General features: G+C 46.3%; 2 protein-coding genes across 7 annotated transcripts in view; one reads left to right on the top strand and one right to left on the bottom strand.

Annotated features, from left to right (window-relative positions):
* The window catches only part of AIFM3 (apoptosis inducing factor mitochondria associated 3), a 39,438-nt gene extending 35,250 nt beyond the window's left edge, over positions 1–4,188 (bottom strand). For all 3 annotated transcript variants that reach the window (XM_061602553.1, XM_061602552.1, XM_061602551.1), the window contains exon 1: positions 3,788–4,188. The gene's annotated coding sequence lies outside the window, so the exon portion shown is untranslated. The remainder of the gene's footprint in view (positions 1–3,787) is intronic.
* A 3,683-nt stretch (positions 4,189–7,871) lies between these two features.
* SIRT4 (sirtuin 4) lies at positions 7,872–21,955 on the top strand. 4 transcript variants are annotated; one of them, XM_061603100.1, is made up of 5 exons: positions 7,872–7,946; positions 9,254–9,762; positions 17,452–17,746; positions 18,716–18,908; positions 21,823–21,955. In XM_061603100.1, exons 2-4 carry the CDS (start codon positions 9,254–9,256, stop codon positions 18,866–18,868), a joined length of 957 nt encoding a protein of 318 aa, XP_061459084.1. In that variant the 5' UTR covers positions 7,872–7,946; the 3' UTR covers positions 18,869–18,908; positions 21,823–21,955. The 4 variants fall into 4 exon arrangements, with proteins under 4 accessions (XP_061459084.1, XP_061459082.1, XP_061459083.1 ...); XM_061603098.1 differs by lacking the exon at positions 21,823–21,955 and adding an exon at positions 19,834–21,799; XM_061603099.1 differs by lacking the exon at positions 21,823–21,955 and adding an exon at positions 21,314–21,795.
* Positions 21,956–23,018: the final 1,063 nt, after the last annotated feature.

Genomic DNA, 23,018 nt, shown 5'->3' on the forward strand with positions numbered 1-23,018 from the left:
GGCACTTTGAGGGTAAAGTTGCTCGCCTCCATAGCAGTCTTGATGCCACATACACATCTACTGTAGTCCCCAATGAGGTGTCCAGTGCAATGTCTACTGCAACTTCTTGGGAACAGTTTCAGTTGATGCGGCCTGATGAAGCAGACAAGGTGCTTGCAATGATGCGGCCAGCAATGTGTCCTCTCGACCCTTGCCCTTCTTGGCTTATTAAAGCTTGTTGAGGGGGTTTGACTGAGTGGATCCAGGGTGTGATCAATGCATCATTGCAGGAGGGAGTGATTCCAGCTGCCCCAAAAGAAGCGGTGATCCGACTGCTCCTGAAAAAACCCACCCTGGACCCATTGGTCTGCGACAATTACTGACCGGTCGCAAATACCCCTATTTTAGGGAAGGTGCAGCAATTGCAAGTACTCTTGGATGAAACAGATTATCTTGACCCATTCCAGTCTGGGTTCAGGCCTGGTTATGGGACTGAATTGGCCTTGGTCGCCCTGATGGATGACCTCTGTTGGGGGGGAGCGACCCTGTTACTCTTACTTGATCTCTTGGTGGCTTTTGATACCATTAACCATGGTATCCTTCTGGGCCAACTTGGTGAGATGGGTATGGGAGGCATTGTTTTACAGTGGTTCCAGTCCTACCTCCAGAGTCATTTTCAGAGAATAGGATTGGGTGATGGTCTTTCAACCACCTGGCACTTGTGCTGAGGGGTGCCGCAGGGTACCATCTTGTCTCCCATGCTGTTTAACATCTATATGAAGCCCTTGTGAGCGGTCATCCAGAGATTTGGAGCGACGTGTCAGCAGTATGTTGATTATACCCAGCTCTATTTCTCCGTAATATCTGAATTAGGAGAGGCCATGCAAGCCCTTGACTGCTGCCTGGACTTGGAGGTGGGCTGGATGAGGGCCAATAAAAGGAGTCTGAATCCTAGCAAGACGGAGACACTGTGGGTTGGTGGTTCCTGAGTTCAGATAATTGGTCAGTTGCCTGCTTCGGATGGGGTCGTACTCTGCCTCAAGAGCAGGTCCATAGTCTGGGGGTGCTCCTGGATCCATCTTTCTCGCTAGAGGCCCAGGTGACCTCCATCGCTAGGAGTACCTTTTACCAGCTTTGGCTGGTAAGACAGGTGCAGCTGTTTCTGGACCAGGATAGCCTGATCACGGTTGTCCATGCACTGATAATGCGCTCTATGTGGGGCTGCCCTTGAGGCTGGTCTGGAAGCTGCAGCTGGTGCAAAATGCGGTGGTGAGACTGCTCACTGGGGCAGGGTATCACCAACATGTCCTGATAGAAGTTGTAGTCCAAAACATCTGGAGGGCACCAGGTTAGGAAAGACTGCTGTGGAGAGAATTTTCTCTCCCTTACAAGGCAAAAATTCAGAGAGCACCATATGAAATTGATCCTTTGTGTATTTAGAACAGACTAAAGTTTAACCAAGGTGTGAGGAACCTTTGGCCTGCCAGATGTTGGGGAACTCCAACTCCCATAATCCCTGCCCATTGGCCATGCTTGTTGGGGTGGATGGGAGTTGTAGTTCAGCAACATCTGGAAGGCCAAGGGTTCCCTGCACCTGGGTTAACCCAACACATAGTTATAGGATTATCTGTCACTTGAGATGCAGTGATGGCCACCAGCTTTTTAAAAGGCTTTTTAAAATTCAGGTGGAAGCATAGCTCTATCAATGGCCATGATAGCCAGGTAGAACCTCCTTGTTCAAGGGCACTTACCTCTAAATACCTAATGTTCGGGACAAATAACAAAGGAGGGATTTCACTTTCACCCTTTGCTGGTGAGCTTCTGAGAGGCATCTCGGTGGCCATCGGCTAGATGGGTGGCCTCTGGTCTGACCCATGAAGGCAGTTCTTATGAACCTAAATATTTGTGGGATTTTAATGGTGCATTTTTTCAAAATCTGAAATAAAAGCTAATTGTCAATAATGTAATCTATTGTTGTTGTTAGAAGCTGTACTAAAATGAAAATGAAATGTTTTCATTACGTACTGGTGTAACAAATGTAAATCCATAGACAGTGTTAGGAGTCCTGTGAAATATTTACTGAAGTAATCTGTACATTTTATCTGGCAGTGTATAAGGATATATTTTATCCATTCATTCATTTATTCAGGTAATTTATTTTTCCTGATACTGTTATTATGTTTTTTATATTTGTGCTGTATGTATTTAACTTCAAATAATAAACAGTCAAAAACCATTTTTTAAAACACCAAATATTTATCCTAAAGATTTTTGTTTTAATGTTTGAACATTGTGGGGGAGAAATGCACAAAAGGCCCTGAATCGCATTCTCCCCCAGCATTCTCCAAAGGGGCTTTTCACAAGTGCAGAGTATAAGACATGTATCTCATCTGACAAGCAACTGAAATCCAGGCCAGTGCAAATCGCAGGCCAGGAGCCAGACTGAAAGGGCACCATCTGCCCAGATGGTCTCCTGGGCAAGGCCACCAGAAGGAACAGGAGCTGCCACGTCCTCTTGCATGCCGCAGCTGCCTCTCTCTGCCATCCATTCAGGAAGCAAAATTGAGGAGCCCATTTAACATGGAGCATCCTTTCCCAGGGATGCCTGTCAGCGTCGAGCACTGAATTTCTGCCAGAGAGGTTTTAAAAAGCTACTTTAAATTTTTTTTAAAAAAAGGTCTACTCATCATGCCCCTGTGTTACATGACTTTGGTTTACGGGTTCCTTTTAATGCTGCTTTTTTTAAAAAAAACAAATCCTGTTTGCATTAGTGATTCCCAAACAGTGCACCTGAAGAGAAAAGAAATAATTAAAGGCTCCTCCTGTAAGCTCCAAAGCACTCGCCTAGCCCAGAGGATATGAGTGGCAGAGGATGCGTGTCCCAGTCGCTGCCTGGAGTAGACCTCCTCCTTTCCATCTGTGTCCTCTAGAGGTGGGCAGTTCTGCAGGCACCTCTGGGCTGTTTCCCTCAATGCAGAGGGCCCTGCACTGGCTTCCCCTGCTCGAGGGCATCACAAAAGTGGGGGAAGGACCATAACTCAGTAGCAGAGCACCTGCGTTTTGCACGCAAGAAGTCCCAGGTTCAGTCACCGGCACCTCCAGGTAGGGCCGGGGATGTCCCCTGCCTGGAACCCTGGAGAGCCGCTGCCAGTCGGTGTGGGCAGAGCTGAGCTAGATGGACCAGTGGCCTGACTCCGCACCAAGGCAGCTTCCTGCATTCTCTTGGCCTACTTAAGACGCGCCAGTGATGAGTTAAGCTTGAGCACTGCAACCTACCAAGAGCCGGTCAGAGGTCCATCCGCTGGGCCCTGGCGAAGTGTACCCAAACCCAGCTGGAAGAGAAGGGCTCAGAGTCCAGGCAAAAGGAGCCAGAGGGGTGAAAAAAGGGAAGGTGGGGGGCGCGTGGGGGGACCAATGAAAACGCGTGTCTTTTTGCAGCTCAGTACTGCTGCTGCTCAAGCCAGAAGGAGCTGCAGATCTTTAGCCCGCAAGAGCAGAAACGCAACAAAACACCGCCGCTTCCCCGGAGCTGCATTTTCTTCCAAGGTGGAGGGGCCCCCATCAGCTCCGCATTTCGCTCCAGGCTGGCGCAGGCGTCTCGCATCTTGCGCACAGCGGCGGCAGCAGCATCGATGTTGGAAAAGGACGAGCGCACCGCCGGGCTTTCCAAAGGAGGGAAGCCCTCTCCCTAAGATTTCCCCCCAATAGCGGAGGAAGAGCCCCGCCATGGTCTTCGCCGTCCCCTCCCAGCCCATTCGCCAGGGGGGCCGCCCTGGGCCCCTCCAGACCTAGGAGGGGTTCGCCTTACCTGGGCAGGGAGAGCGGCGAGGCGGGCATCGGCTGCAGGATGGAGAGGCGCGGCGGCGGTGGCGGCTGCCTGGACTGCCGGGGCTGGGCAGGGCGCAAAGCCAGTTTCCCCCCCTCTGAGCGGCCGGCGGTAACTGATCTTCCGGAGGGGGCCAGCTTGGCAGGGGTCCTGCGGGCCGCCTTCCGGTGCCAGCCGCTGCTCACCTGCGGCCCCCAAACTTCAGGCTGCCGGGCAGACTCCGCCTCAGTCCGGGCAGAAACTTCCCGAGGCACCTGCAGGCAGACGCGGAGACCTGGCCAGCCTCCAGCCCTCCTGGGGCGGCTGAGAAGAGCGAGGCCGGCTGGCTGGCCCTGGGATCCGGGGCCGCGCGCAGCAGAGCGCACGGGAGTTCTCTCTCCGTCTCAGCTGCTGCAGCGAGAGGGAATCCGGGAGCTGAGAGGCCTCCCTTGTCGGGTTGGCCAGGAGGAGCCGGGAGGAGCGGAGCCACAACAGGGGCAAAGGCCGGGGAGAGGCGGTGGCACGGGAAGCTGCCTCCTACCGCGCAGGGGTGTAGTGGTCCAGGGACTCGGTGGGTCTGAGACCCCTTACTTTTTTGGGAGCGGGCTCCCTATATCTCCTACACCCTAGGAGCCAGTCAGCATGAAAGGGGAGTGTGCGGCCCCTGAGAAGAGTCTTCTAACACGCGCCCTTGCCCTTTCCTATTGATTTGGAGCCAATCAGAGTGAAAGGAGATGAGTCCACCACGGAGAAGACTCTTCTCAGCAGCTTACACTCTCCCCTTTCATGCTGATTGGCTCCTCCGGACGTCTGTTGTTGTGGGAGAAGCCATTAGCAAGGATCTCATTCTCAATCCCGCATCTAAAGAAAAAAGTGGGGAGGGGATGTGGCCGTGGCTATCCTGAAGGGACCCTGCACGTCTGAATTTGCAGCAGTGCTACTGCTACCAAGGAAGACCATCGGTTCATTTAGCTCAGTATCACCTGCACTGACTGGCAGCGCCTCTCCAGGGTTTCAGGCAGGGGGCATGCCCACTTTCCCCCCTGGAGATGGCAGGGATCGAGCCTGCCACATTCTGCATGCACAGCAGAGGCACTGCTAAAACTAAAGCAAGATGCCGGTCATGGTTCTCAATAGAAGTGCCCGGTTAAGCAGGGACAAAGGAAGCCAACTCCTACTGGTCTGCGCCAGGCATAGTCACTGTGGTCCTCCAGATGTTGCTAGACTACAGCTCCCATAATCTCCAGGCATGCCAGCTGGGGCTGATGGGCCTTGCCACCCACCAATGTCTGGAGGGCACCACACTGGCTGGCAGCAGCGGCTCTCCAGGGTTCCAGGCAGGGAGTCTCTCCGCCGGGGACTGAACTGGGGACCTTCTACGTGCCAAGCAGATGTTCTGCCACCAGCTATGGCTCTTCCCCCGGCTTGGATCCCATCAGAACAACCTGGGCTGTTCCCCACAGCTGTGCATTCCGTTTCCCATAGGTTCGTCTTTGATGAGAGGCACCTCAGCGTCTCCCCCAACGGGCCACCTGTGGGGGAACCCTCAGAGACCCCCACCGGCACTCACCGAGACTGCTGCCTCGACTGCTGCTTTCTAAGTTGGTCTGTGTTGCTGCTTGTTTGAGGGCTCCCTGTTTTTTGTGGGGGTCTAACCCTTTAGGCCCCACTGTGGCCCTGCTCCAGACTGGGGAGCCAGCCCTACGCCTGCTATTTGGCTTTGAAAGAAAAGCCAGTCCACACCGATGGAAACTTTTTTCTCCCAATGCAACTCACAAGCACAGGGAGGGCTCACCAGGAGAGCCCCTGTTTTGGGCACAGAAGGCCCCGGGTTTAACCCCTGGCATCCCCAGGTAGTGCCAGGAAGAGAAGACCCCTGCCAAAAAACCCAGGGGGCTCCTGCCAGTCCGCGTGGAAAATACTGAGCTCCAGGGAGCATCAGTCTCACCCGACAGAAGGCATCTTACTACACTCCAGGTTAAACCAGCCCTTCATACAGAACCATGAGGACTGGAATCTTGTGTTACTTGTTGAGGAAGAGCCACAGCTTGGTGGTGAAACACACAGGGGTGTAGTCGTCCAGGGTCTCAGGGGGACTTAGACCACTTACTTTTTTGGGAGCAGGGTCCCAATGTCTCCATTGCCCTATAAGCCAATCAGCATGAAAGGAGACTGTGTAGGCCACTGAGGAGAACCTTCTAACATGCTTCCTTGTCCTTTCCTGCTGACTGAAGCCAATCAGAGTGAAAGGAGGTAAGGGAGCCACCGAGAAGACTCTTCTCAGTAGCTAACACATTCCCCCTTTCCTGTGGATTGGCTTCTAGGGACATCTGTTGTTGTGGGAGAAGGCACACACGGGAAGGACTGAGGAGTGTGGAGGTGATGATGGAGAGCAAGCAAGCGAGTGAGGGAGCATGGCTGTGACCATCCTGAAGGGCCCCTGCACTTCTGGAGTTGCCGCTACACTACTGAACACGCATACTTTGTGTACAGAAGGTCACAGGTTCAGTCCCCAAGAGCATCTCCAGATGCAACTGAGAAAGGCCTCTGCACAAAACTCTGCAGAGCCAGTGCCAGTCAGTGTCCGTAATACTGAACTAAATGGACCAAAGGTCTGACTCTGTACAAGGCAGCCTTCAATGTCCCTGGTACAGATCAAGACCGCAGTGGAGCCAGGACCACAGCAGGGGGCCCAAACATTTCATGCCAGGTTTACAATCTAGACTGGGTAGGATCTGCTATTTACTTTTTAAAAAGTCATTCACACAATGGCTTAATTGCTGTCTCATTTAGTTCCACACACACACAGGGGGGCATCCCCCCGGTTTTGTGATGGTGCCTGCTATTATACAGACGTGCCTCAGCTAAGAAAAGAAAGAAAGCCATTTCCCCCCTAAAAATGTATAGTTTTGTGTATATACAAGTTTATGGAGATTTGAAATGGAAATGGGCTGCCTTCAAGTCGATCCCGACTTATGGCAACCCTTTGAATAAGGTTTTCATGGTAAGCGGTATGCAGAGGGGTTTATCATTGCCTTCCTCTGAGGCTGAGAGGCAGTGACTGGCCCAAGGCCGCCCAGGGAGCTTCGTGGCTGTGTGGGGATTCAAACCCTGGTCTCCCAGGTCATAGTCCGACACCCTAACCACTACACCACACACTACACTCTGCAAAATGGAAATGGACGGCCTTCAAGTCGATCCCGACTTATGGCAACCCTTTGAATAGGGTTTTCATGGCAAGCGGTATTCAGAGGGGGTTTACCATTGCCTTCCTCTAAGGCTGAGAGGCAGTGACTGGCCCAAGGCCACCCAGTGAGCTTCGTGGCTGTGTGGGGATTCAAACCCTGGTCTCCCAGGTCATAGTCCGACACCCTAACCACTACACCACACACTACACTCTGCAAAATGGAAATGGACGGCCTTCAAGTCGATCCTGACTTATGGTGACCCTATGAATAGAGGTTTCATGGTAAGTGGTATTCAGAGGGGGTTTACCATTGCCTCCCTCTATATGGAGATTTAGCTAAACAGAATTTGTGCAATTAATCCTCTAAGATTTCTGCAGCCAATGTGAGGTGACCTGCAGTCAGAGCCAATGGTCAGCGACGGTGGGAGTTGTAGTCCAGCAACATCTGGAGAGCACCATGTTGGTTACCCCTGTATTAAATACAGAGATTGAAAACTTGGCAAGCAAGGACTAGGTATGCTTAGAATGAGCAAAACCCAGTGAGTTCAGCTGGATGGCAACTGAAGGTCTGCCCACCTTAATCCAGCATTCCTGAGCCTGGTGCCCTCCAGATATTTGGGACTCCCGTTGGTTGTGCTGGCTGCAGCTGATGGGAGCTGCAGTTCAAAACATCTGGAGGGCGCCAGGCTGGCGAAGCCTGCTCCAGAACCTCCCAAGTTCCACAGAGCCCAGCGGCTCTTCTGGGCTCACAATGCTCCTGCAACAGACTTGCAAACGCTCCCGAGAACACACACGCTCGCGCACGCAGACTTTTGCAGCCTGGCCAGTCTGCAGCTGTTCACGCCAAATGGATTGTGGGAGGTGTAGTCCCCCCCTGCGGGAACTGCATTTCCCAGCAGGCTGTGCTCTCTGCGGCTGCCCGTGCGTGCCTGGCGCATAGAAGTCAATTGCACCCTGCGGGGGGGGTCAGGCGAGGTGAGCGGGGCGATCCTGAACATGCATCGCGGGCTGGCGGGCGGGCGGTCAAGAGATAAATTAATTGTGCCCTTTTGCAGAGGATCACAACTGCTCCTGCCTTTGCTTCCTTGGCGTGTTATTGTATTGGATGACAAGGCGAGGATCCTCCTGTTACGCAGCACCTTAAAGCACGTCTCTCCCCCCCGCCGCCACCGAGAATCCGGGGAAGAGTAGCTTACTCCTTGAGAGAGCTACACTTTCCAGCACCCTTAACAAACTACGGTTCCCAGGATTCTTTAGGGGAAAACAATGTGTTTTAAGTGTATGGTATGGGCACAGTGTGGATAAAGAGTCAGCATTTGAGGTCCCTCAACTTCAGAGCAATCCCTTGCCTGCCTCCCCTGGAGCCTGTTTTAAAACCGGTCCTTTTTGGAATCATCGTTGGATGAGCCCTTTTAGGAATTTTGTTGTATAGCATATTCTCTCCTCCCCCTGGATTCAGTGCTAGTCCTGCTCAGAGGAGACCCGTTGATGTTCATGGACATGAATAACATAGGTTCATTCATTTCCATGGGTCTAATTCTCCAAGTAGGACTTAGCTGGATGCAACCCATTGTTCTTGATTGATTGCCAAGTGGTTTCGTCTTTGTAAACTTGCTTTGAGGCACTTTCGTGGGGAAAGCGATGAATCAATAAAATCGCAACAACAATCTAGCAAACGCTGCATGTGTGAAAGGAAGAGATAAAAGCCCTTGGAAGCAGGAGCTCTCACTTTTGCCTGCCAGGACCCTTCTTTGTCTTGTAAGCCCTTCACAGTTTGATGATCGAGGCCAAGTAATTTAAGCAGCCGCCTTCTGCACACTTATTTGGGCTTACTTCTGCAAAGGCGTGCCACAGTAGACCCTTTCTTACAGTTATCCCAGGATTGCCCTTTTTTCCCCCTCCTCGACCCCCTGCCCCTAACAGCAGCGCAACCAGAAATCCCTTGGTCTTGCTTCATGTAAATACTACTGCAGTATTTACATCCCACCTTTTCTCCAAGGAGGTCAATCTGGAGTACCCAGTTTATCCTCACAACAACCCTGCAGGGTAGGGTAGGCTGAGAGATGGCGACTGGCCTAAGGGCCACCCAGTGAACTTTGTGGCTGAGTGGGGGATTTGAACCCTGGTCTCCCAGGTCCTTGTCCAACACTCTAACCCCCAAGCATCCTCTGTCTGAGGGAGCTTCCGCATTGGCCTAACAGTAGGGCCGGCCCTGAACAAAAAGCCACACAAACAGATCTGGAAACAGCAACCCTTACCTGTTCTCTTCCATCCTCACCTAGATGAGCATCACCTCCGTCCTGAAGACCTTGGAAGGATGTCCAGTCCTTGGACTTCACTGCCGTGGCTCCCACTCCTCTATGGCCAAAGCTGCCCATACGCTGGCCTTCGTTCCCGCCAGCCCTCCTCTGGATATGGCAGAAGCCCGGAAGCTGCAGGAGTTTGTCAGCAGCGCCCAGAGACTCTTTGTGTTAACTGGAGCAGGAATCTCCACCGAATCCGGGATCCCAGACTATCGCTCAGAAGGTGTGGGCCTTTACGCCCAGACAGACAGGCGCCCCGTCCAGCACACAGAGTTTCTCCGGAGCGCCAGAGCCCGCCAAAAGTACTGGGCCAGGAACTTTGTCGGCTGGCCCCAGTTTTCCTCCCATCAGCCCAACGTCGCCCACCTGGCTCTGATGAAGTGGGAGGTGCTGGGGAAACTGCACTGGCTGGTGACCCAGAATGTGGACGCCCTCCACACAAAGGCAGGGAGTCAGCGGCTGACGGAGTTGCACGGCTGCACCCACAGGTGCGGGGGAAGCAGGCGGGAAGTCTGGCAGACAAAAAAGGGGTGCAACTGCGGAACTGGGAGGAGGGGATCCCTCCCTCCCACCCACCCAACTCCCAGCATTCCAGACCACACACAACTGTATTCTTGGGGTACCTTAAACGCGAACAAATTTATTATGACATAATCGAATGTCAGAAACAGCTATGGCTCAAGGGCAGAGCATTTGCTTTGCCTGCAAAAGGTGCCGGGGTCAGTCCCCAATGGCATCTCCAGGTAGGGCTGCTGCCAGTCAGTGCAGACAAGCTGAGATAGGTGGACCAATGGTCTGACTCAGTTTAAGGCAGCTTCCTCTGTTCCAATATCAAAAAACGGGGGTGGCATTCCAGCCTCCCAGAACACTCTGTAATTGACCTTCAGGTGACCATTCTGGAACTTCAAAGGGAGACTGCATCCTGCTGGATGAGGCCAAAGGGGGCCCATCTGGTCTAGCATCCTGTTCTCACAGTGGCCAACAAGATGTCCCGCAGGCAGGACCCGAGTGCAAAAGCAACTCTCTCCACAGGCAATTCCCAGCACCTGGCGTTCAGAGACATTTACTGCCTCCAACAGTGGGGGTAGAACATTGTCCATGCTGTCACTTCATTGCTCAAATGTTGCCCCCATCCCCTGCAAATAAACCCCCCCCCATACATCTCAGCACTGAGAAAATGATCCGCTTTTCTTGGCCTGTTCTGAGTTGGTTGTTCTTTTATTAATATAATCAACAAAACCCTCGTCAGCCCAAGTCCAGACCTGCCCGTTGAACTATTGCCAGAGCTGCCTTTAGCGGGCAGGATGGATCGTGCCAAAAAGGTGAATGCCTGACCTAAAAATGGAACCAGATTCTGTAAGGAGGAGGGGGAAGACCTTTCCATGGCTTTTGCATTTGTCGGCATTTTAAGCCCACCAAAACTTGGGGCTGGCAAGACTTCTCTAAGCTGAGCAACAGGCAACATGGAACCCTTATTCTGTGCTTTTCTGTAACCAGAGTTGCTGCTGGAGAAAAGGCAAGATTCTGAATTTGGCTTAAAGGTTCCCTCCAGAATATATTCCATGCCTCAGTGTGCATTTTAGAGCACTTGTTGAGGTTACTTTTTATATCTCCTTCTGACTACGGCGATGCAGATCAAACAGCTTCTGCCTTTATTTTGAGCAAGGGGAATTGTGGGGCCATCAAAACGTCTGGCATCTCCAGATCAGCTGGGAATGTAACCTTAGACTGTTGCTGCCACTTGGGGTAGACCAGCGTTCCACAACGTGGTGCCCTCCAGCTGGCTTGAACTACAACCTCCATCGCCGTCAGGCGGCATGGACAATGGCCAGGGGTGATGGGAGTTGTCGTCCAAACCACATGCAGGTTGGGGAAGGCTAGTTTAGGCAATACTGAGTTAGCTGGATTAACAGTCCATTAAGCTCAGCCTAAGGCAGCCTCCCTGCATTTCTGAGACACCCAACACTTGCAGGGTTCGGAAACGATGGAGACCTGGGCCTGGAAGCGGCCAGGATGGAACACTCCTGGGAGTCCCATGCAAGCCTGGGAGAGAAGGTTAATAAATTGAAGGAAGGGAGGAAACAGAAATGCCTTGGTCATGCATTCTCTTCTTTTTTTTTAATAATTTTTATTCAAATTTTTCAAAAGACAAACAAAACAAAGTAAAAAAACATAACAATACAACAACAAAAAAAATAAAATAGTTGACTTCCGATTTGTCGCAGATCAGCTATAAGTATATAATATACATCAAACCTGTCCCTTAATATATACATACAGGATCACTTTTCTCCATAGGCTATCTTAGTTAATCGTCAAATCCCAATATCATCATTTTATTTTGATCTTTCAACAAAAAGTCTAAGAGAGGCTTCCATTCCTTAAGAAATGTGTCTGTCGATTTTTCTCTAAGTAGACATGTCAATTTATCCATCTCTACTAAGTCCATTAATTTCAATAGCCATTCTTCCGTTGTTGGTGTTGATTCCATTTTCCACTTTTGTGCATATAATAATCTTGCTGCTGTAATCATATATAATATTATTCTTCCATATTTCTTTTCTATTTGTTTATCCATAAAACCCAATAAAAAAAATTCTGGTTTTGACTGAATATTTATCTTTAGAATTTTTTTGCATCATCCTACCTATCTGTGCCCAAAATGATTTTGCCTTTTTACACAGCCACCACATATGATAAAATGATCCTTCTTGTTGTTTACATTTCCAACAAACATTAGAAACATTACTATACATTTTTGACAACTTTTCTGGAGTCATGTACCAACGGTACATCATTTTATAGAAATTTTCTTTAAGATTATAGCATAATGTAAATCTCAAGCCTTTTTTCCACATATTTTCCCACTGATCCATTTGTATGTTATAACCAAATTTTTTTGCCCACTTTACCATACACTCTTTTACTTGTTCTTCTTCCATATCCATTTTCAGTAAGTTTATACATTTTCACAATTATATTTTCATCATTTGTACACAAACCTATTTCAAAATCAGATTTATTTATTTCAAACCCATACATTTTCTTGTCCATTTTATATCTTTCTAACAATTGTAAATAGGCAAACCATTGAGAACTATATCCTTCCTTTATCAGTTGTTCTCTCTCTTTCATTATATATTCTCCATGTACATTTTCTAATAGTTCTTCATAAGTTAACCATTTCTCTTTTCCAGCCATTTCTCTTCTGTAAAACGCTTCTTGACTTGAGACACATAATGGTATTTTCGAATAGAACCTTGGTTTATTTCTATTCCATATTTTCAACAGAGGACGTCTTATAAAATGATTATTAAAGTCTACATTTACTTTTACTTTGTCATACCATAGATATCCATGCCATCCCCACTTCAGGTTATGGCCCTCCAAATCCAATAGTCTTTTATTCCTCAATAAAATCCATTCCTTTATCCAGACTAAACAGCAGGCAGCAAAATAAAGTCTCAGATTTGGTAATCCCAGTCCTCCTCTTTCTTTGGCGTCTTGTAGTAATTTAAATTTAACTCTTGGTTTTTTTCCTTGCCATACAAATTTAGAGATATCTTTTTGCCATTGTTTAAAAGGTAAATCAGAGGATATTACAGGTATTGTTTGAAACAAAAACATCATTCTCGGTAATACATTCATTTTTATCACAGATATTCTACCCATTAATGACAATTGTAGTTTATCCCATCTTAGCAGATCTTTCTTAATCTCTGTCCATAATTTTTCATAATTATTATGAAACAACTTTGAATTTTTATTTGTCATAATGATACCTAAATATTTCAACTTTTTCTCTATTGTAAAATCTGTCTTGTCCATTAACTCTTTCTGTTCCCTTAAAGTTAAATTTTTCACCAACATCTTTGTTTTTTGATTGTTGATCTTAAATCCTGCTAACGGTCCAAATTCTTTTAATTTGTCCATCAATACATTAATTCCTTCCAAAGGGTTTTCTAATACAATTATCAAATCATCAGCAAATACTCTCAGTTTATATTCTTCTTTTTTTATCTTTAATCCAGAAATCCTTTTATCTTGCCTTATATCTCTAAGCAGCATTTCTAAGACCAGAATAAATAGAAGGGGAGATAATGGACATCCCTGTCTTGTACCCTTTTGTATTTCACATGAATCCGTTAAATCTCCATTAACAATTATCTGAGCCTTCTGAGATGTATAAATCGATCTAATCCATTTTATAAAATTGTCTCCAAAATCCATTTGCTCCAAAACCTGAAACATAAATTTCCAATTCAAATTATCAAATGCTTTCTCAGCATCTAAGAAAATCAAAGCTGCTTGTTTATCATTTCGTTGTTCTAAATATTCCAACACATTCAAGACATTCCTGACGTTGTCACGTAGTTGTCTTTTAGGTAAAACCCCCGATTGATCTTCCTGGATAAATTGTTGCAATATTATTTTCATTCTTTCTGCCAAGATCATTGTAAAAATGTTATAGTCATTATTCAATAGAGATATCGGCCGATAATTTTTTGTTTTAGTTAAATCTTGCTCCTCTTTAGGTATTAATGTTATGTTAGCATTTTTCCAACTATCCGGTATCTTTCCCTCTTGCAAAATAGAATTCATTGTATACTGTAAAGGTAGCAAGAGTTCTTCCTCCAAACATTTATAGTACATTGCAGATAACCCATCTGGTCCTGGCGCCTTTCCTGATTTAATTTTGTTTATAGCTTCAGATATCTCTCTTGACATGATAGGGCCATTAATAGCTTGTCTCTGAAAGTCTGTAATTTTAGGCAAATTCTGTTTAGATATATACTCTTCTATTTTTTCAGATGGGATTTCCTGACACTTGTACAATGATGAATAATATTGATGAAAAATCTTTTTGATTTTTACATTATCTGTCAGCATCTCATCTCCTTCTTGTATCTTTAAAATAATATTTTTTTGACGTTCTTAATTTATATGCTAACCATTTCCCCGGTTTATTTGCAAATTCAAAAGTCCTTTGTTTAGCAAAATTTAGTTTCCTTTCAATTTCTCTGTCAGCATTGATACTTGATTCTGTAACATTTTAATTTGATTTACAATAGAAACTTTAGTTGGATTCTTTTTCAATTCTTCCTCTTTTTGTTTTATTTCTTCCAAAATTAATTGCATTTTCTGTTGTTTCTTTTTTTTTAATTCAGAGTTACATTTAATAAAATATCCCCTCATAAATGCCTTACTTGTATCCCAAACAATATTTTCATTTGTTCCTTTATGTAAATTATATTCAAAAAACTCTTTTAATTTCTTCTTACATTCTTGTAATACTTTGTCATTCTGTAATAAAGATTCATTTAGTCTCCATCTAAATCCAAGATTTTTTTTTTAAAAAGTTAATATCACAGGATTGTGGTCCGAAAAAGTTTTTGGTAATATATCCATTTTAAAAATATCTTTCACTAGATTTTTAGACATCCAAATCATATCAATCCTCGAGAATGTTTTATGTCTTTCTGAAAAATAAGTAAATTCCTTTGCGTTATCATTTATATATCTCCAGGTATCCACCAATTCTAAATTTTCCATCAGTTCAAAGCAAATCTTCGGTAATTTACCCTGTGTCTCTTTAATATTTTTTTCAGAAAGTCTATCAATTTTTGGTGAGATTACCCCATTCCAATCACCCATGACACACCAATGATCATATGAAAACTCTGACAATTTTTCCATAAGTCCTGTGTAAAACCTTGTTTTATCTTCATTGGGGGCATAAATACCCACTATCAAAATTTTTATGCCCTGTAAAGTAATTTCAACCCCCACAAATCTACCACTATCATCCAGTAATATCAATTTAGGAAGCAATTGTGGGTTAATGTAAAGAACAACTCCATTTTTTTTTTTTGATCCAGCCGAAATAAATTCTTCACCCAAATTTTTACAAATCAAATATTTGGAATCTTTCTTCTTAATATGAGTTTCTTGTAAACAAATTATATCCAATTTTAATTTTTTCAAATAATGAAACACTTTCTCTTCTGCGCCGTGTTGGCTCCATTTATATTCCAAGTTAGATATTTGTAATCCATCTTTAAGCGTGTATTTTAAAATGTACCTGATGCTCCCTTTAATCCATCATCTTCCTTCCCCTCCTCTGCATGTTCCTGTTGACTTTGTTTCCCAGGAATTATATCCATATCTTTGAGTTTATCTTCTTCCATGTCTTTTGAAGCTTTTCTCAAGAAATCCCTTGCTTTTTGAACAGTATTCAATTGATATTTCTGTTGTCTGAATGTAAAAATCACTCCTTCTGGAACATCCCATCTAAATTGAATTTTGCATTGCTTAAGTTTTTCTGTAAAGAAAGCATATTCTTTTCTCTTACGTAAAAGTCTAATAGGAATTTCTTTCATCACCAGTATTTCCTTACCATCAATTTTAAAGGTATTGTTGAAGTGTTGTTGTAATACCATATCTCTGGTCGTCTTTTTTATAAAGTGAACAAGCACATCTCTTGGAATTTTTTTCATTGTTGCATATCTGGAATTAATTCTATAAACTTTATCTATTTCAAATTTCATCCGATCTTCATTCAAATCCAGAAATTTTACTAAAGCATTAACAATTTTATCACTGATGTCTTCACCTGTTTCCTCAGGGATTGCACGGAATCTCAAACAATGTTCTTTATTTCTCAATTCAATCACAGCCATGTAGTCCAAATTTTTTTCTAATTCCAGATTTAATATATCTGTTCTATTCTCCAAGATTTGTACCTTTTCTTTAGTATTTTTTGCATCCTCCTTTATTTGCCCAATTGTCCCTTTAATCTCATCCACTTGTGTTTTAATTTGGTCTTTTATATCTATCAATTCAGTTTTCATTTCCTGTTTTATATCACTAATCCCTTCCATTATTTTTTGAAACATATCTGGGGGTAAAGCCCCTTCCTGTGGATCAATTGAACCTCTTCGCTCCTGAGCCTTAGCTGTTTTTCTAGTTGTCATTCTCAAAAGAAGCCTTTAATTTCTGTTCCAAAACCTAGAGGCAGTCTATTTCTTTTTTTTTTCCCTCCACCAACAAAAGAGTTAATATTCCAGGCCTGTTATTATAGTCCGGCCAGCACAGTTCTTATCTACGTCCAGGAATGCAAAACAATTCTGGTTCACAACACCAAGCGATTAGTAACATATACGAACAGCAGATTCGTCCAAAAAGAAATAATCCAAGGAGAAAAATAGTCCAAAACATATTTCCATCAAATAATAATTACCTCTCATCCGTTTTTAATCTTTAAAACTCCAAATTCAGGCCAGCTTTTCGTCGTAAAAATATATATATATATAAATTGTTTACATTTTCTTTCTTCCTTAATTATATTTAAAAGAGAAAAAGTATGACTCACCCAGATTTCTCAGTTGCTGATTCGTAAACAAATCCCTTTTATTGTAGTAATTTAAGCCAAATGATAAGATTTAGACAGAAGGAGGCTCGCTGGTTAAGAACATTTTTAGAAAGAAAAAAAATGCTTCGCTTTTTTTCAGTACAGCTTGTTGGAAGTCCTGACTCCGTCTTCAGCCGATCGGTATGCCTTCTTATCTCAGGGAATTCCTGATCAATTCCAGCAGCCGACAGCTCAATGAAGTTCTGTGGAAAATCTGATTGGTTCACCTATACCTTGGAGAACATTTAAGCCAGTCAAAGTTTCCTCTTGGCTGGCTTTTAAACTGAAAAAAGCTTCCTCTGAGGCAGAGATCTCTCAGAGACAATCACCAGCTGGGCACTCACTTCCGGGAAGTCCCCTTGGTCATGCATTCTCGATAGATGGATCTTTTAAACTGGCTTTATAATGATGGTGCATCAAGATATAGAACCAGGCCATCGGTAAACAGTCCTAAATTTCCAGAGGTGTGGCTGTGTTAAGCTTCTTGCTGCAAACAGAACAGAGAGTCTTGTGGCCCCTTAAAGATGAACAGATTTAGTATGGCATGGTTGGCCACTGCGAGAACAGGATGCTAGACCAGATGGGCCCCCTACGGCCTGATCCGGCAGCCAGGCTAACCCTAAGCATGACCAAATAAGGTCAGTTAATTTTACTGGGTCTACTCCCAAGTAAAGCCTAGTTGGCTACAATCCATAGGTTCCCCTTCCCTGCTGGCAGGGGCGGGGAAGAGGGATGCTTTTTTAAAAAAAGATTGATTGCCTTGCAGGGTCTTGTGCCTGAGCTGTGGAGACACAATGCCCCGCACTGAACTCCAGGAGCGCTTCAAGGCCCTGAACCCCACATGGAGAGCCGAGGCTCACGGAGTGGCTCCTGATGGAGATGTCTTCCTTTCAGAAGAAGAGGTGTGCAGTTTCCTTGTCCCCTCGTGCAGCAAGTGTGGGGGCCCCCTCAAACCAGACGTGACGTTTTTCGGAGACACCGTGAGCAAAGAGAAAGTGGACTTTGTGTATCAGTGCCTGGCTGAATCGGATTCTGTACTGGTGGCAGGGTCCTCACTGCAGGTACAGGCCTGTTTCCAGTGGACCATTGGTGCTCAATGCAGAGGAGATCCAGAGGTCTGAGAAATGCTGGTTCAGAGCCAATTTGAGCAGACAGGCCTTTGAATCTTAGCTGGAGCATTTCTATAGCAGGTTTCAGTTATCCTCCAAAAAAAAAAAACAACCTGGAAGGTTTTTTGCAAGTGATAAGTGAGATCTGCAACAAAATGTTGCAGCATTAGCGTCGCCTCCCAGCTGGAGTTCAGGGTTTGTTTGCTTTTGTCAGCCAGTTAAACAGCTCTCCTGCAGGATACTGTACACTTGGAGGGATCCAAGCAAGTCAATTCACTCTTCCCTCGCCGCTCCCTTTTCTAAATCTATGGTCCCTAACCTGGCACCTGTGGGCACTATAATGCCCTCAAACACCCACCAAGGCTCCCTCCCAGTTTTTTTTAATTAGGTTATTAAACCTTTTCAGGTTGTTTGATTGGAGAGGTTGACCATGTTGGGGGAAGCTGTTGCCTGCCTATTTTGACTGTGTTTTATTTGTTGGGAATGTTTTGTCCGGTTTTGGGGACGGCCTTCTCCATCAGCAGGTTTTCTTCTGTGAAATGGGTGTTTTGTGGTCTCCACAACAGCTTCTTAGATTCCCAAAAGTGGGGACCCCTGCTTTAATTGGTAGTCAGCATTTTTGTGGCTGCTAAGCTCATAATCCTAGTCAGGCTGTTTTCTTTGAGTTTTGAGTACTTTGGCAAAACTTGGGGTTCCCCCGAGCAAGCCCTTGCCTCTCTCTCATTTCTCTGGCCCAGCTTCTCCTCCCATTTCTGTCGGCACTGACCACTGGAGTTCATTCTTAGAAGGATGGGGTTCCAGGGCTGAGCGAGAGAGCGCAGGCTGAAGGCTGCCACTTCACCACCAAACCGAGTTCTGAACCTTTTGGGTTTTGGTTCTTCTGCCGCTGTCTCATGCCTTCCTCTGCTTGCGTCCCAACAGGTGTACTCTGCTTACAAGTTTGCTCTTGCAGCCCGCGACCGGAAGCTGCCCATTGCCGTAGTCAACATTGGACCCACCAGGGCAGATTCCTTTCTCTCTTTGAAGGTGAACTCTCGCTGTGGGAAGCTACTGCCATTGATTGTCCCAAAGTGACCCAGATCGACATCCAGGGGAGCAAACCCTCAAGGGAAAAGTAAGCATCCTCACAAGCTGTTGGGGCCCAGGCAAGTCAGGCCCGTGATCAGTCAGCTTTGAGGGAAGGGCTGTCTGGTTCCCATCTGATGCCAGAACCCACAGGGCAAGGGGAATCAGGAGCTGCAAGACCACGGATAGCTCCCATGGAAGGCCAAGGGTGAGAGCAAGCCTTCTTATTAAGCTGCTGCCCCAGACTACCTCTCCCAGGCTCTGCCCCCTTGTGCTTAAATTTAGGATTCTTAAAGGGTCAGCCCTCTGGCCTGGAAAATGGCTAGGGAACTGAGGAAGAGTGCCCATTTGCCTGGTGCACTCCCTGGAACGGTGTGGCAAGCATTTGTCTCCCATGAGGGTCTGGGCTCTGGCCCTATAGATACAAGAGGTTCTTCTGGGGGCCCATGTTCCTCACCCTCTGTGGTCTTCTGATCTCCAGCAACGGGCTCAGAGCCCTGCGCCTGGTCCGACACCTGAGCTGGACCTTCTCTAGCCTCCAACTCACAGTCTCGGTTGCTGCCAGACTCTGTTGTGACAAACCGGCTGTGGGACAGAGGGTCCACAGGCAGAAATAACGTAGGCCAAGATCCAGTGGGAAGCACTGTAGGCCAGTCACATAGCCTAATACTAGAAAACTTCAGTTCCTGAAGTACCAGCATGGTCAGCTACTCTTGATGACAATTTGGTCAGCTTGAGGAGCCATGCCTTAACCCAGTTATACAAGGTCCACAGAGCCCCCACCGACTCCCTCAAAATGCCTGAACCAGCTAGGTTCAGTCTCCCTGCCAACGGAGAGTCAGCCGATGGTTGAGGCTTCAAAGCGTCTCTGCCCTGCTTCTGGGATATGGGACCCCCCACAGCTTAGCTGGATGATGACTAATGATCAACCCAGGTCCTAGCAATTAAGCCCCTGCTTCTTCTGATGACTCCAGGTTCCCATGGCCCATTCAGAAAGTTGTTTCGGGGCAAAAGAGCCAAGAGGCAGGGCCTGCAGAAACAGCTCTCCGAGGACCCCAGGCTGCTCACCTGTTTCTAGCGCAGCTTCAAAACGACTTTCCTGCTTATATAAACCTCTTGGGTTCGACAGTGACTGGTTGTGGTCTTTGGTGCAACCTGACAGAACAGAACCTGGCTCTGTGCCATCTTGTCCCGTTCAGCACCATGGATGGTTCCGTCTTTGTTTGAAGAGACTGGAGCAGAACCACTCCAGAAGGCCTTCCATCTTGCCAGCCGGTCAGCCACCAGCTCTTGAGGGGAGGGGGGAGGAATTCAAATAGAGGGCTCAGTTCCTCTGGCATGCAGAGTCGGAGGAAAACATCTGGGACAAGGGCAGGCATCATGTGACAATTGCCTTTGCCAACCTGGAGCCCTCCGCTTATTTGGGACTACAAATCCCATCAGCCCCAGCCAGCACAAAATTGCAGTCCAATCCATCTGAAGGGCACCCGGTTGGCAAAGGCTGCACTGCATGGACACTGCTCCTGCCTCAGTGACTTAAGTGGGATTTAAGCTGCTCAAATGCATCTGCAGCAAGTATGCCTCAACTGGAGAGTTGAACAAAGGAACCAACAGCAGTCTAGACTTTGTGTATTGCCATAGTTCAAGAGAACCACAGAAAAGCCAGAGAATTGAGCTTCCTGGGAATTTCAGCTTTCATTTTGAGAAAGGTTTCTAGTCCTTGTGGTTGGAGAGAGATAGCTCTCTTCAAACTAATAGCAGTATTTCTTATACCTTCTTTTCATAAGGGATAAGACAGGCAGGCAGCTGCCTGATAAAAATTACTACATCAAGAGTACCATTAACATCAGGCACAAAACAAAACACAGGGTATAAATACAAGCATTAAGTGGTAGAAAGGATGCCAGTCCCGTCATGACCCAAAGGCCCACCCAGACAAGGAGGTCTTAAGCTGTCACCTGAATGAAGGTAATGTGGGAGACAGCCTGATCTCCACTAAGGTGGCCATTTCCCAAGATTTCACTGAGGTAAAATTTTTGGGGAGCGGAAGCTTCAGTGGCCCCGGCACAGCTCCCCCAGACTAGCACAAGCAAAATATGAAAGTTGCAGAATGAATTATGCAAAATAAGAGAATTGGTGTATATTTGCATAATTTATACAGATCGCAGAAATCAGCATTTCTTGCTGCAGAATTTGAGCTTCAATAGTGCTGCTTTTTGGAAAGAGGGAGCAAAGGGTTAGTCCTGACTTTTGGCTGTTCAGAGTTTTGCTGAAGAAGCACAACGGAGGAGGAGGAGGAGGAGGAGGAGGGTTGACCGTTATGCGGAGGATGTTCCAGGCAGGAATGGGAGACGGACTCCAAGTGGAGCCGGCCATCACCCAATCACAATCAACCATCCTGGTCTGGACAGACCGTCTATCCTGGTATAAGGCAGATTCCTCTGTTTCTTCCAGGCAAGGATTGCACCTCTTCTGGACCCAGATAGAAATGTAATGGATAAAATGAAATACATTTATTTCACTGCACTGGACAGGCCAGTGGATGGAATATTTACTTCTTCATTAAAGAACTTTTCTAGACAGCTTAATAAAATCTCTGTCTACCACAAACTCAAGTTTACAATAAAACCATCAATAGGAAACCACTTTGTGCATCATCATAAAACGCAAATACAAAATACAGCACCGTAAGATACAAAGGTAAGGTCATACCCCAGTGATACAACACCTGCTTTGCATGCAGAAGGCCCCAGATTCATTGTGGAGCTTGATGCACCAGTGGTTTGACTAACTGTAAGCACCTTCCTAGGATCCTGAAGGAAAAAGTAAAGGTAAAGGTGTCCCTGAACTTGTAGTGCGGGTCGTTTCCGACTCTTAGGTGACGTCTTGCGACGTTTACAAGGCAGACCGTATTTATGGGGTGGGATTGCCAGTTCCATCCCCGGCCTTTCTTTACCCCCCAGCATATGCCGGATACTCATTTTACCGACCACGGATGGATGGAAGGCTGAGTGGACCTCGACCCCTTTTACCGGAGATTCGACTTCCTCCTTCCGTTGGAATCGAACTCCGGCCATGAGCTTCGGCTGCGTTACCGCTGCTTACCACTCTGTGCCAGCTTTAAAATTTGGGGAAAGCCTGAGCAAAAAGGTACATCTTCAAGAGGTGTCGAAGCAGGTGACCGCAGGGACTTGCTCTGCAGCAAGAGCCAGCTGGTGGTAGTTTAATGGGATCTAACTTCAGCAAAGGATAAGGTTCCTAAGGTATCCTGGACCCAAGTCATTAAGGGCCTTGTAAATTAACACGCTAATCCTAAACCCAGCCTGCTAGCATATTTGCTTAAGAACATAGGAAGTACATGTTAAGTCATCGCTCGCCAACCTGTTAACTCTCCAGATATCGTAAAGTATAACTCCCATCAGCTCCAGACATATTTATTTATTATTTGATTTATATCCCGCCCTTCCTCCCAGCAGGAGTCCAAGGCGGCAAACAGAAACGCTAAAAACACTTTAAAACATCATGAAAAGACCTTAAAATACATTAAAACAAAACAACGTTAAAAACATTTTTTAAAACTTTAAAAACCTTTTTAAAGGGTTAAAAGCATATTATTATATGATACCCAACATTTAAAAAAAATCCCCACCATATATACACCAATTGGGCTCTGACCTGGTGGTGACTAAGCAGGGGAGAGATCCCAGGGTCCTAGCGAATGAAAACACAAGGTCAGCAGCAACATTCCAGCAGGTGCCCTCAGGGGCTCAGGTCCCACTTCCAGAAGGTATAAGCCCCTCACCAAAACACTTCCCAAGGGGAGCAGGGTTGAAAATGCAGCACAGTCCAAAGGAGGGTCAAGCACAAGAAATCAGTTCTGGTCACCAACACAATCCAGAGACAAAGCAGACAACAGTCCAAGGTCAGTATCACAGAGAGTCCAGAGAAGGTACAACTCAGCAAGAAAGGAAAACCACTTTTGGAAACAAGCTTCCAACAACCAGAAAGCTCAAGAGGGAGACATATACTCTGGCCTCCTAGACCACACCCTAAGCCCAGCTGCTGGTGGTGAAGGAGTTCAGGGATTACTTGCTCATGAGGAGACAAGGAACATGATGACTCTGGAGCCACAGAGGCAAGTTATGCCATTGCTCTCCAG

Source organism: Rhineura floridana, chromosome 19 (assembly GCF_030035675.1).
Source record: "Rhineura floridana isolate rRhiFlo1 chromosome 19, rRhiFlo1.hap2, whole genome shotgun sequence".
Classification (NCBI taxonomy): Eukaryota; Metazoa; Chordata; class Lepidosauria; order Squamata; family Rhineuridae; genus Rhineura; species Rhineura floridana.